General features: G+C 33.0%; 4 protein-coding genes across 4 annotated transcripts; all 4 read left to right on the top strand.

The window, feature by feature from the left end:
• The first annotated feature begins 1,663 nt into the window (after positions 1-1,663).
• Positions 1,664-3,705, top strand: Tsp_05246 (transporter, major facilitator family). Its single transcript, XM_003371525.1, has 9 exons — positions 1,664-1,810; positions 1,861-2,020; positions 2,207-2,319; positions 2,397-2,508; positions 2,616-2,684; positions 2,960-3,107; positions 3,171-3,285; positions 3,411-3,554; positions 3,682-3,705. The coding sequence occupies exons 1-9, from the start codon at positions 1,664-1,666 to the stop codon at positions 3,703-3,705; spliced, it is 1,032 nt and encodes a 343-aa protein (XP_003371573.1).
• A 199-nt stretch (positions 3,706-3,904) lies between these two features.
• On the top strand, positions 3,905-7,555 carry Tsp_05247 (exosome component 10). Its single transcript, XM_003371524.1, is given in 16 exon segments — positions 3,905-3,991; positions 4,056-4,180; positions 4,243-4,360; positions 4,417-4,561; positions 4,666-4,823; positions 4,842-4,997; positions 5,028-5,078; positions 5,160-5,494; positions 5,585-5,741; positions 5,809-6,123; positions 6,196-6,422; positions 6,470-6,650; positions 6,750-6,912; positions 6,974-7,050; positions 7,105-7,168; positions 7,431-7,555. 16 exon segments carry the CDS (start codon positions 3,905-3,907, stop codon positions 7,553-7,555), a joined length of 2,484 nt encoding a protein of 827 aa, XP_003371572.1.
• Positions 7,556-8,184: 629 nt separating this feature from the next.
• Tsp_05248 (conserved hypothetical protein) lies at positions 8,185-9,238 on the top strand. Its single transcript, XM_003371523.1, has 5 exons — positions 8,185-8,348; positions 8,423-8,550; positions 8,596-8,742; positions 8,799-8,907; positions 9,169-9,238. The coding sequence occupies exons 1-5, from the start codon at positions 8,185-8,187 to the stop codon at positions 9,236-9,238; spliced, it is 618 nt and encodes a 205-aa protein (XP_003371571.1).
• A 679-nt stretch (positions 9,239-9,917) lies between these two features.
• On the top strand, positions 9,918-12,640 carry Tsp_05249 (conserved hypothetical protein). The gene is made up of 3 exons (XM_003371522.1): positions 9,918-10,348; positions 11,219-11,620; positions 12,592-12,640. The coding sequence occupies exons 1-3, from the start codon at positions 9,918-9,920 to the stop codon at positions 12,638-12,640; spliced, it is 882 nt and encodes a 293-aa protein (XP_003371570.1).
• The last annotated feature ends 1,057 nt before the right edge of the window (positions 12,641-13,697 follow it).

The following is a 13,697-nucleotide window of genomic DNA, read 5'->3' as shown; positions in this document are numbered from 1 at the left end:
ATGCCAATATCGAGATAGAAACGCGGTTTTCTTCAGTATGACATATAAATATTTCAAATAAACGTTTTATACATCATATGAAATAGGAAGTCAAGAATACCACATAAAAAGACAACAAAACCAACTAATAAGGAATAAGAATGTAAGAAGATAAAATTAAAAAATACACATCTAAAAATGAAATATTAAAAAATTCAAATTAAAGTCAATATAAAAAATTCATTACAAATAACCAGCTGTTGATCAGGCCATGCAGAATCGGATTTCGGCTTCAATAATGAAAGATGGTACCTATAATCTGATTTGAATTTCCAAAAAATACTTATGCTAAGAAAAGTAATGGCTGCTGACTTTAATTTGACTCTACAGCGAGAGAAAGAAAACACTAGCAATCACCGTAGTTACATTAAAATGTATGAGAAATGTTCTTGAGGAATACTGTATTTAATAGAAAAGAAAGTATAAATTGAAAACGAAATCTTCATTTGTCTACGTTAATAAATTACTTTTTAAATTAAAACATTGCATAATTATTTGCATATATTTATGATTAATAAAAATATCATTATATTTTTTTAGAAGGAGCTATTTTATTTGATTAAATTATAATGAATTGTTTACAAAAGAAATGAAATAGAACTGTAGAGATTAAATTTAAGAACGGATTAGCAGTATTTTCATTCTTTTTATGTGCACATTTATTCTTATTTTTAGTTACTTTTATCAAGTCAATTTAGCCATTAATTAGCAACGTCTTATTTATTACCTTGACAATAGCATTTCTGTGCAGACCGTTTTTCTACGTGTGTTCTAGACGTTAAATTTGAAAGTAAAGAATTCTTTTAACAAGTAATTTATTAATATCGCTTTGATGCAATGCTTTATATTATATTAAATTACAAACTGAAATTTTTGCTTGGAATGTGAAAAATGTATAACTGTAATTGCATGGGAAAAATGTTCATAACAATTAAAAAAATGTACTAATTTAACTTTGAAATAATATGAATAAATAAATTAAATTTAGCACTTTTAAATTTAAATAAAAATAAAATCAAGGCTATGATAAATTCTTGAACATAAAGTTAGTGGTACTGTATTCTGTATTATTCTGTCCTGCATTTACATTTCTGATGTTGTGGTGACAGTATCCTAACAATTTCACCATATTGTTAGATGATTGCGTTTTTGTAAAATGTGCACATTTTCTTTTGAAATTACTATGCAGATTTCATGTGAAAGTTCATGGCTTAACTTCATATATGATATCAGTGAATTAGACGTTCAGTGTGCAACAGCGACTATGTTATTCCATGCCTTATGCTTTGTATCGGTTGTAATTGTGTAATTGTAAACGAATTGAATATATGTTTCATTTTAAAATATTTGCTGTAATTTTTTTTATCAAATCATTAAAGTTTATCATTATATTTAAAATGTTTAGCAATTCTACAGTAATGTATTAATAATTTTAATGTTCAGGTAATAGAAAATGGAACAGAGTGATTTCTGTACGGGTTGACGATTGTATGCAAGTGTAATATACGATATAATGAAACAATGTATGTTGCTGTGGTTATAATACTCCCAAATTGTTTTTAATTGAATTGTTCAGACAATGGTTTGGTCTCTTAAGTTTAGTTTTCCCTCAAACCTTGTTTATATGTGCTGTATTGCAAATTTCATCAATGCTGTTGACCGTATTATTATGCCAATTGCCATCGTGGAACTGGCTGAAGAAATGAAATATGGAATTTATCAACAAGGATGGGTTCTCAGCGCTTTCTCAGCCGGTTATATTGGCAGTCAGGTTGGTTGAAATGATCCATAAGTGTGTTTTATTTGAATTAAGTGATTTAGATCTTGAGTAGCTGCATTGGAGCACAGTGGAATAGTTATGGGCTTTTAGGTTTCGTTGTTTTGTTATGGTCAATCAGTATGCTCGTTACGCCATACGTAGCGTCATCTTTTCCATTGTTAATGTTTAGCCGACTGCTTCTGGGTTTAGGCGAAGGTTTAGGTAAATATATTTATGTAATTAATTTTTTTGTTTAATTTAAAAATGAAAAGCGATATTATTTAAACATGCCATCTGTAAGATAATGGAAATTAATTAAGGAGATTTTCAGGAATGTTAAGCTGAATGATTTTTGTATTGATGGTGATAGTTTGTTTTTATTTATTCGAAATTGTTTTTTTAATTAAGGATTGCCGACAATTTACAAATTGTTTGCTGAAGATGTTCCATCAGAAAAACGATCTACTGCTTTCAGCTATTTGTCATCGTTCGCTTCTATTGGTCAAACTATGGCTTTAGTGGTATTAACAAATTTGACGTAATAATATTCTCTTCATTTTAAATCCCTTGTTAAGTGTTGTCCACATTTGCATTGGAGATGGCCATTTTATTTGTTCGGAATGGTAGGAATTGTATGGTGCATTGCATGGTGGCGTTTCTTGCGCTACGCTCCGATTCTGCCGTTCGAACAGACCAGTCACGTGTTGAAAGTAATAAGAAGATGCATGCAAAATATTATAATTTTTGAAACACATTTTTTGTTAATTAGAGTTTTAATCTTATGAAAAGTTGGCGAATATTTTTCTGTTCTTCGCAGTTGCTCTGCGTGTACGTCGCACATTTTTGCATGAACTGGACATCATACATAATAATGCATTGGCTTCCGGTGTACTTACGTATGGCTTTCAATGCAGACAATTCAATACTCAGTTTCACTTGTTTACCATATGCGTTTAACAGCATTTTTGGAATTGGCAAGCATTTCTTTTTATTTCTGATCACGTTATCAAGCTTAGTTTTTCTTAGTTACAGTAATCTTTTTCTTCTCGCTGGTAGATTTTGCTTTAACGCTTGTGTTATTTGTTTTAGTTGATTATTTAAAAAATTTGTAAAGAAAAAGACTTTAAAAAAAATTTTCTTTTTTTTAATTTATTTTGTTAGGGGTTGGACCTGTTGCAGATTGGTTGATCAATAAGCGTAAATTACGAGTGGTTAGGGTTCGGCAGTTGTGCACTGTGATTGGATTAGCTGTACCAGCAGTTTTTCTGATCTGTTTTTCAGTTCTTGATCATGTTGGTTTGTCTTTGTTGTGAGTGAAGTTTACAAAGAACAAAAATAAATTTTTTAATACTTTTTAATGATTTACTTTTAGAGTAGTTTCGTTGTGCATGGGATTTTTGGCTTTCAATAGCGCTGGTCATTTAAGCAGTCACGCTGACTTGTGCAGGACATACGCAGGCGTCTCCTTTGCGATATCAAACACTTTAGTAAATAAATAAATAAATATATGTATTTAACTGTATCATAATCTTTTAAAAGTTCTTCAGAATGTTGTTTTAATCTTATTTTAATTTGCATATCCCATTTGTTTGTTTGAAAGACGAAGATTTAGGCAACACTGCCAGGTCTTGTTGTGGGCCCGTTGACTGCTGATTTTGTTATGCAATCCAGTGGACGTTGGGGACCGGTGTTCATTTTGGCTGCTATGTTGAATCTTGTTGGATCAGTTATATATTTGAATTATTCATCAACTAAAGTACTTATCTGAGAATTTTGTTTCCACTTTGGAACAGTCGACATTTTCCATCGACGAAATGTGAGTTGATTGGTCATTTTATAATTACAGTATGCATGTAATTTCAAAATGTTAAATTTATTTTTAGCATTTTCATGCGCGCGGTTTATAAATAAGCTGCCGCTTGTCAACAAGTCGGTGAAGAAGAAAATTTGTTAAATTGAATGCAAACAGATCTGTGTTTGCAGTTGTTTATATTAAAATTGTTCAAACAGTCGTTGGTTTTGCATAACAATTTGTTCTACGTTGTTCAGCGAAATGAATATTTTTTGCAAGTGATTGGCAATTCGTTTCACATTTTTTATTTAAGCATGGCATTTGGTGAAAAGATGAATGTTGACAAGGAGGATGATGATCAGTCTTTAAGTGACTTGGAAGAGGATGAAAGTATAGTAGAGGTATAAATTCATTTTGCAAGCATTGTGTGATGGATGAATTGATTGGTGCGAGTGACTTTTGCAGCAATTACGTGTGACAGTAGCGAATTTATTGAAGAAATGCAGTCCGTTTCGGGTAGGCGATCAGCATTTGTTGACAGGCAATTTGAGAATGTTACTTGTGAAAGCCTCGACGCAGTTGCTTGACCTGTAAAAAATGCTTTATTTTTTGTTAGAAATTTTTACAATTTGATTTGGTCATATTTTTGTAGATTGAATGAGGCAATAACTTATATCAGTGAAACTTTTCCTAAAATTCCAAATGGAGCACATCACACCATGATGATGAATGAAATTGCCAAAATCAACGACATTCTGGATGAGAGAATTGTTAATTGATTGATTAGTAATTTTTTGTCAAATTTAGAATATTTTTTTGTATTTAGACATCATCTTTCGATGAGGTACGGGGTACTTCAGGAGAATATTTACAAGATTTGCGGATTGAACGCAATGCAATTGAAGTAGCTACTGCTAGTTGGAATTGTATCAGCGCACCATCGAAGGAAGCTGTTGAAACGGAGCGAGCAGGTTTTTGATTTTTACTTACTTTTATTGGATTGTAAAATTGAATCGCAGTTTGAAAAAAAATTTTCTGTCAGCGGGTGTAATTAATTATAATGAAAACTTTTTAGTGGAAAATTTTTCGGATGAGATGCATTTCCATAATAAGCGTCGCTTTATTCCGAAACCGCAGTTGAAATTTCGAGACCAAATTGACAATTCATTGAATCCATTTAAATCTAAACTTCGTATAAAGCACCACGAGATCTCTCCTGAGAAGTTGTCGAGTGTAAAATTGTTTATCCAGGGGCTGCAGCAGCATGCCGACAATGCTGGGATGGAATATTCTTCTGAACCAGCACACCCGTATTATTATGAAATTATCACGTGCGAGCCGAATTCACTCATGCTGTCTATCAAAGAACCCCAACATCCAATTATGCCATTGAATGCCTGTAAATTAGTTTTTGTCAGGACGAAAAAATTTTTGCAGTCGCTTGTCAATGACTTAAATTCTCAGCAAGCATTTGCGGTCGATTTGGAGGTGAGCGGGAAATTTTCATCTTGTTTATTCATTGCAGGTCCATCAATAATTCTACTCTTTTCAATGCTATGCACATTTTAGCACAACTCTTATCGGTCATATTATGGATTGACATGTTTGCTGCAGATCAGCACTCGAGATACGGATTATATAGTCGATCCGTTTCCAATTTGGCATGAAATGTACATTTTGAACGAACCCTTCGTTGATCCAAATATTGTGAAAGTTATGCACGGTTCTTCACAAGATATACAGTGGCTGCAGCGCGATTTCGGAATTTATGTTGTCAACTTGTTCGACACTTATCACGCAATGGAAGTGTTGGAAATGCCACAGCGAAGTTTAAAGTTCTTAGTGAAGGAATTGGTTGGCGTGAATTTGGACAAATCTTACCAAACTGCGGACTGGCGCATTCGGTACTCGAATATATATTATTAAATATATATCTATTTTTTTTCTTTTCAATAATATGAAAATTATTATTATTATTATTATTATTATTTAAGTCCACTTGGTTCTAAAATGCTGGCATACGCACGTTCAGATTCACATTATTTGCTTTATTGTTGGGATGTGCTGCGCAACCAATTGCTGAACCGTGGAAATGAATACAACGATCTGATGATGATCGTGCTTAAACGCAGCAGTGACACCTGTTTGCAAGTAAGTAGATGATTTATTTTTCCACTATTTAAGATGCTTATCTTTTTTGTTCTATTTGTTGTTGTAGGTTTACAAGAAAAAATTCCCGAACGAGTTTGAATTGAGAAAATTGGAATCGAAATTTCCGTTCAATTTGGATAATCGACAAAAGTACGCTCTGAGGATGTTGTACTATTGGCGAGATGGAGTTGCTCGCATTACTGACGAATCGGTTTATTACATAATGAGAAATGAGACTCTGCGAAATTTGGCTGCAAAATTGCCACGAGATATGCAACTGTTGGAAAACGCCTGCAAGCCAATTACGGGAGCTCTTATGCCGCACTTGCAGGAAATTCAGAAAATTATTTGTGATGCCTGGTGCCTCGATTTATTTACTATGGTTATATTTATTTTACGTACATTTCATTGTTGGTAAATTGTTATATATTCACTGTCTGTTCTTTTTTTGTAGAAACCACCGAAAGCGGAAACTGTGGCAGTGGAACGCTCGTCAGTTGCCCGTCGACGACCGCATGATATTTATATTGATGAGAATAAGAAGGAACTCCCTTTGTCACAAATATTTGACAAGCCAGTGGATGAAACAGTGAAGCAGTCGATGCCCATCTCAGAATCGTTTAAAGCATCTTCAGGTGAAACATTTCATCACGTTCTCTTAACTTCCCAATGGTATGCCATGTGTGAGAGTAATATTTGCTGTGTGTATTGATTAATATGTTGTTAAGTGATTCTGCTAAAAGTGGCACAGAAAAGGACGAAAGGGCGGAGTTGTTGTTATTGGATGATTTTGCAATTTTTGAAAAGTATTGTTTGACGAAAGAGATTCGAGATGTCAACAAACCTGAACCGGCAAGAATTGTGTGGGATGTTGGTTACAATGATGAGCAACGGAAGGCCGCTGAAGAGGTTAGCAATATTATTTGTATTTGTTATTATTTTATTTTTAGTTGGTTGCTTAATGTTCAATAGAAATCTGAAGTTTGTGACGAAGTGATAAAAATACAGTCTGCTGGCCCTGCATATTCAGGTGGAAAAGCACAGGAACCTAATAAAATGACGGACACACAACATAACAGCAGCAGTTTATCCACTGAGAAGCCAAATGAAACTTTGAAAGCGTTTTATAAGCCCTATGATTACTCTAATTCGGTTATGAGGTGTTTTAGAGGTAAATTCTTTTTTATATAACTGAACATTTCATGCCTGTACATGATGTATATTTCATCTAGGTGGTTCCTCCACAGGAGGAGATTCCACTGAAGCAAGAGGCACGGTCAGCGCATCACAATCTGCTGTAACTGCAATTGTTTTGATGTTTTTTATGCATTTAGTTTTATTTCATTTGATTTATTTTCTTCAGGACATGGCAGCAAGATCGCGTCTGTTTTTCAAGCAAAATCGCGGGCCATTCGTCCGTGGCAAAAGTATCACAGATACTGCTAAGAAAACAAAACCCTAAGATGAATGACAATGTAAAAAGCAGAAAACTCATATTCTGTCAAATCTTGAATCAGGTGTCAAGAAAATTTTGTTCATTTAAATGAATAAATTTTTCAAAGGAGTGTCATCACTCAGTCGAGATTGCATCAAATTAATTATAAAATAATTCAGTTGAACTATATTGACTGCTTTGCGCTATTTCTCATTATTGTTTACACTGTTGATATTCTTTCCTAGAATTTTCAGTAATATTCCACGTTTTGAGCTATGCAACTTTTCTTGTACGCAGACGATATGTTCATTTAGCTTACGTTCTTGACGGATATGAAGTTTCAAGAAGCGCAGGTGGTGTTGGCGAAGCTCATCGATGATGCTCTTCCTTGTAGAAAACACTTCTTTGAAACAAATATAATTTCAGTTTACTATCCCAATTTCATTCACTATTTGTTTCAATCAAATGAGATATAATTAGAAAAAAAGTGCGCACCCACTTCGGATGCGATAAATTGTTGCCCATTAGCCAAGATACGATCGCTAAGGAAAATAAATCAGGAAATTGGGATTTTGTCATAATATCATGGTCAGGTCACTATTGTAAAAAACAAGAAATTTCCAAAACATTGCATTTATAATAATTTTTTTTCAATTTATCTGCACTTCTGTTCTTGTTTGTTGCAATTATGGAAGTTACATTACCATATAATTGAAAAGTTTTCATTCGATGATTTTTAACAGTAGAAACATTAAAGCATTGTATTTTAAAGTTCTTTTTAAACAATGCAAAAGTTGTAAACTTTGTGGTCGCAGCTGTTTTATTTCAACTGTTCCCCGAGTTTACCCTTACACTGTTGCTGTTGTGAACTCTTTGCATTTGCCGAAGACAGACATGGGTCTGATATTTTTCCTAAATTTACTTTTATGTTTGGCGTGTTCAGTGACCTGCAACACGCTAAATATAAATGGAAAGAGGTACATTAGACGTCATATAGGAAAAGAGAAGATGACAAATTTCGCCGGAAGATCTTTGTTTCTTGACTGCTCTGCCACTGAAATATTATATTTATTTCAAATAGGCATCAGCAATTTATCTGCTAATACAGAATGGTATGAAAGAAATGCATATGGATTAGAGAAAGTTGTATTCCATGAAAATCAAATTTTCTGGTTTGTCATTTTGCAACTTTTCACTAAAGATATTGCAGGAAATTATATTGTTTTGTTATGTAATTTATTAATAGGAACTATGCGAAAAGTGAGCACGGACTGTCTATAAGAAGTTTGAAACGAATTGAAAATAGAATCGGCTACAGATGTCGAATTATTAGCAATGAACTACAGTTAGTTATTGATAAAGATTTCGATGTTGGTAAGTGAGAATCATACTTATTTTCAATACATTCTTTATTACCAGCAGAAGTTCTTCATTGTCATGCAAAAGATGCGAAATCCAAAAGATTTTGTGGTTATGGCAATTGTGTAATAGAAAAAGAGAAATTTAATTACACTTTTATGAAGTGCGTTTGTGAGCCAGGATACAGTGGACTCCATTGCTCTTATAGTAAATAAGCTTATAATATTTTTGTTTCCGCTTGTACGGAAAATAATATTTTACAGGTAATCCGACGGTATTTCTATACAAATGGCTTGCGTTCCTTCCGAGCGCTTTGTTACCATTGGTAGTCAGCATTGTTTCATACTGTTTCGTTCAATGCCTAGAAGATCGGTATAAAACGCGTTGATTTTTGCATGCATCTTCAATTTGCCATTTTTTGTACTTATAGGAAAGAACCTAAAACGTATAAATTTTACTGAAAATTGACTTCATTTGATTATGTTTATTACAACTTTATTCACTGGAAAAAAATAATTTTCTTCATTTCTCTTTATACTTGCACAGAAATTAATAATTGTTTGAAATAAGTAAATTAAAATTGCAAATTATTCCTGAAAATAATTTGGAATTTTAAAATTATTATATTGTCAGCTTTTCTGCTATTGTTGATCAGAAAAACAAGAAGAATGAAGACATTTTCGAAAAGAATGGAATATTGTGATATCTGTTCTATGTTTCCAAGGAAGGTTGACCAAATTCTTTGATATGCATATGTTGTTTAGGAAAACGTTGGCAAGTATTAACATTATTCTGTTGTTAAGTTATGAAATCTTTGCGCAATCGATTCATTATTCAACATTTTGTTAGGGGTGACCGAAATTTGGATTAGACGCCGTAAATATTGCTACTGATTTCTGTTAGATTGTCTTGCTTTTCATATTACAATGTTTATTTTAGGAAAACAACCTTTTTGTATAATGAAATAAATGTTCTCACACTGCCTGATATAATTAAGTTGTACAATTCTGGTAATTATTAGAATGCCTATTTACAAATTTGTATAACCAGTGAACATTTTCACCAGAGAGAATCACATCATAATTTATTTTCTTAATTTATGTAATTTTATAGCATGCAGAAGCAGAATTCAATACCACTATATTGTTCACCTTCAATTCTTTAATTTAAACTAAAATTGTGCGTTTCAAAGTAGTTTAAAGGTGTTGTTTAAAGAGATCATCAATCCCTTTGAACATATTGTCAGTCAGCATTGGTGTTCAAATCAGTGTAAACAGTTTTTCTTCGTTGCAGATACACCTACCTGATAAGTGCTCCAATAAGTAAATAAATAATTCAATGATCATTTTTACAAGAGAAAAAATTATTATTCTCTTTCAGAAATGGATATACTTTATAATTTAAATACAACCGGCTCTTTGTCAGTTCAAATTTTTGCTGTGGTGATTACTTTGGCAGGAACGGTTGGTTTGCTGTTAATTTGTTCGTGGTGTGGTAACAAGAATGAAAGCGAAGACGAAAATCCACCCCCTCCAGAGATGCTACAATCTGAGACTGATTGTTCGCGAACCTATTCCGCAACATACGCAACATACGTGTATACGCAGCAACAATCTATTCCAACGTTAGCGGCTCCGCAATGCCATATTACGGTGTCCATGCCACCACCGGTATCTCCACCACCGATGGAATCTCCTGCATCGGATGCATTACCAGTCGTGACTGAAACTTTATCGCCTGAAGCAAACTCAGCTCCTGCAACTGTTAACAAAGTTGATCTTGAGATGCAAAGTTGGGCCCAGGGCGAGTCCGCGTTGGACACAATGGCTAATGTCCCATCCATTACCCGCAGTTATGCAGAACGACTTCAAAATAGCTTAAATAAGAATTTTTTCTAGCTGCTTCGCTTTTTCCTCTTATCACTAGACATTTATTGTCAATTATTTCATCACATTCATTAACAATAAACTTCAGTTTTTTCCTATTTTTATGTTTCAAATATTCTTTAACTCATTATTTGTACAAGCAAAATTACAGTCATTAGTTTTCGTGCTTTTCTGCAATAATATATTCACCATGTATTGTATAATATAGTAAATGACTTTTGTCCGGTAATCAATGTTTCAGGCATTTTCCAGACAATGTGCTTTCTTTCGGCATTAATCAATTAGTTAATATTATTTTCTCACAATAAATTGCACAACTAAATTGCTCAAAGTGTTGGTTTTGAACATTTATTTTTATTTCATTTTATGGATGTTTTATGGACGATGGATATTTTCAAATTCAAAGCATTTTATTTCTGCTATTGCACAATTTCAGTACACATCTTTATTTTATTTGTTATTTCTCTGACATATATGCAAATTCCAGTTCAATGCCATTGAAGATTTTTTCAATGATTTTACATTTAATTTTCAATACGTCAATGAATCAATGATTTATACTAATGCTGGAAATATTTTTTTGAGAAACAGTTACACATGACTGGAATATGAACTGCAACGAAGCACTTCTGACAAAGCATTGTCCATTAAAAGGAAATTCTACCAAAATATTAAGTCGCTGCGTGCTTTTAATGATCAGCTTCAATTGGGGAAATACCTCTTTGATTTCTATATAAAAGTATTTTGTAACATGCTAATTTTATGAACTATGATGATACTTTTTCTTTTTCTTTTAGTTTATACATTTATGCATTCAAAACACACATATATCTATCTCTTGAAATTTTATTTCAAAAACTGAATCTATTTGAAAATCCACTAGCAAGAAATCACAATTTGCGTGAGCGAAATTATTTAACGCCGGCTCAGTGGAGAATCACGTGCAACGTTATGCTCATGTTGCGTGAGCTAAAATTGACTAAACCAGCGGAATATCAGATCAGAATGAATAAGAAACAAAACTACATCTGGGCGCGTTATAAATGCAGCTGCGATAAGCAGGAGAGCAAAATGCGGTTTCGCGTTGGCTCAACTAGATGCTTCACTTTTGTGCTTGTTGTATACAATAGAGATTGTTCCGTGTTCGTTAGCTTGTTGCTGCTAGAAGAAAAGTCTATTCGACTCTTCGCTTCTGTTCTGTGAGAAATCGCTTCGATTCAAATCAGCATTAATAATAGTTGCTAATCAGAATTTGATTAGATCGTTTACGCGCATCATCTGCAGTAAAAGTGAATTCTTGCTTGCAGAAGACTCTTTGAGAAGAATCATAAGGTCATGGAATTCATCTCCTAACTCTATAAATATATCTATACTTATATTAATTAACAATTTATATTTGTTTCTCAAGCAGTCTGAAGCAAGCATATAGGGTATTTATTGGGTATTGAAATCTGAGCCACAGTCGTCCCTGTGGTAATCAGAAATTCAATTACCCACTTGGATATGATTCAAGAGGAATTGGTGTTGTTGCAGATAAATATCTTTTGCAATCAGATTTTGCTAGCTTTATTTCTCACAACTGTGTAAGATGAGCACTGTCATGGACCTGTGAAATGTTTGCGTAAAAGTGTCGAACTTGCTCACTTTTAGTCAAATCATTTTTTCGACCGTTTTATTTTAATATAAAAGTAATTATTGATGTACAATTTATTTACTTCTTTACTAATGTTATTCAGTAGTTTAGCATACATTGCAATTCAATAAATGCTTGATGTGTGGTTCAGAGAATTTCTGGCTTGTTATCTACATTGAAATTCTAAGGAAAGTGACTAAAATCAACTTGACTGCTTCACTAACTGAACTATTTGCTTTCAGCTGTACATACCATAGATTATTATTTCAGTAAATGACAGTCGTTGTCAAAATTCAGTATTGGATAGTGTTCAGTATTTCACTGTGCTTACTATACTGGTGTTCCTGCTTCCCACATGGAGATGAAAAACATTTTCGTAATCTCAATTTTCACAATTTTAGCTTCCTTTTCAATTTTTGATGTTTTTGCACCTTTCTATTTTTTGATCAAATTTTGAAAATCGTTTCAATCTTCATATGTTTAATAATTCATACATTGCTACTTCATTTAATTTTATTCATTTTTCATAAATTTCAGTACTCAAGCTTGCCTTCACCCAATTGACGTTGCTCTACGCTATCAGTAGAAGTGAACGTTATGCAAATTTATTTCGTAATGCTTTCTTTGCACGTTGTAGTTGAGTTCATTGTTTGTTTGTAGTAAACGCAACTTGCTGATGTGCAATGACCGCGCTGTTTAGCGTTTTCTCTGGAATGCAGAATGAAGCAGAATTTATTTATTTTATTTTTATTCCTTTAAAGTAGCTTGCTATCAGCACGATGAATAGCTGGACATCAGCGACAGGAAAACGTCCATTTAGGTTTGTTGCGTTGTTGCGAGATATGTTACAATTGCCTGAAAATTTAACTGAATCTGTTTAATATTTTCAACAAAAAATAGCGTAAAGCTAGAAAAATAAGTATGATGTTAATAAAGTATTGAACCTTCAAGTTTACTAGCATTTGTTTATGTATTTCACATAAAATTCTCTGTACTGAGACTAATGTATTGTAAAAGAAACACGTGGAGAATATTTTAATCTTTGATATGGATTTCCATTTCATTTACATTTTTTGGGTTCAGTTATGCTAAATGGAATAATTTTACGTGAGGGTTGTTTTTCAAATATTCCAAACACCCTTCTTCAAACCAAGTCAGAAGCCTATGCTAGTCCTTATTTATCATATTGACGTCAGATAGCGTGCCCTCCTTTAGTAACATTTGAAGTAATTGTATTCTAGTGGCGTGAAGTGACTGAACATTCGGTAGTTTCATGATTAATCTAAATGTCCTTTCATGAAGCATATTTGGGATTTTTGTACATTTTCTTTTCTTTATATACAGATATTCTTGATACTATTTAAGCTTTCTGCTATTTTGAAAATATTTCAAGAACTACGCATCCGGATCGACAATGATACTCTTGTAGTTTAAATGGATGAATAGAAATGGAATAAATTTCTTCTAAAATTGGCATATTGCCTATTTTCATACGTAGGAAATCCATCCACTTTTTAGGATATGTCTCGAGAACTACGCATGTGGAACAGCCGAAATAAATATCTAGTGCTCCTGTAATTGTCGCCAATCGATGAATTCCATTTTCAGAGAAAATCGTATTTCTGGAAGTTTCAGAAAATTTC

The sequence above is a fragment of the Trichinella spiralis genome (assembly GCF_000181795.1).
Source record: "Trichinella spiralis strain ISS 195 chromosome Unknown Scfld9, whole genome shotgun sequence".
Taxonomy (NCBI): Eukaryota; Metazoa; Nematoda; class Enoplea; order Trichinellida; family Trichinellidae; genus Trichinella; species Trichinella spiralis.
Note: the sequence above shows the minus strand (reverse complement) of the source record. Positions and strands in the feature narration are given on the sequence as shown.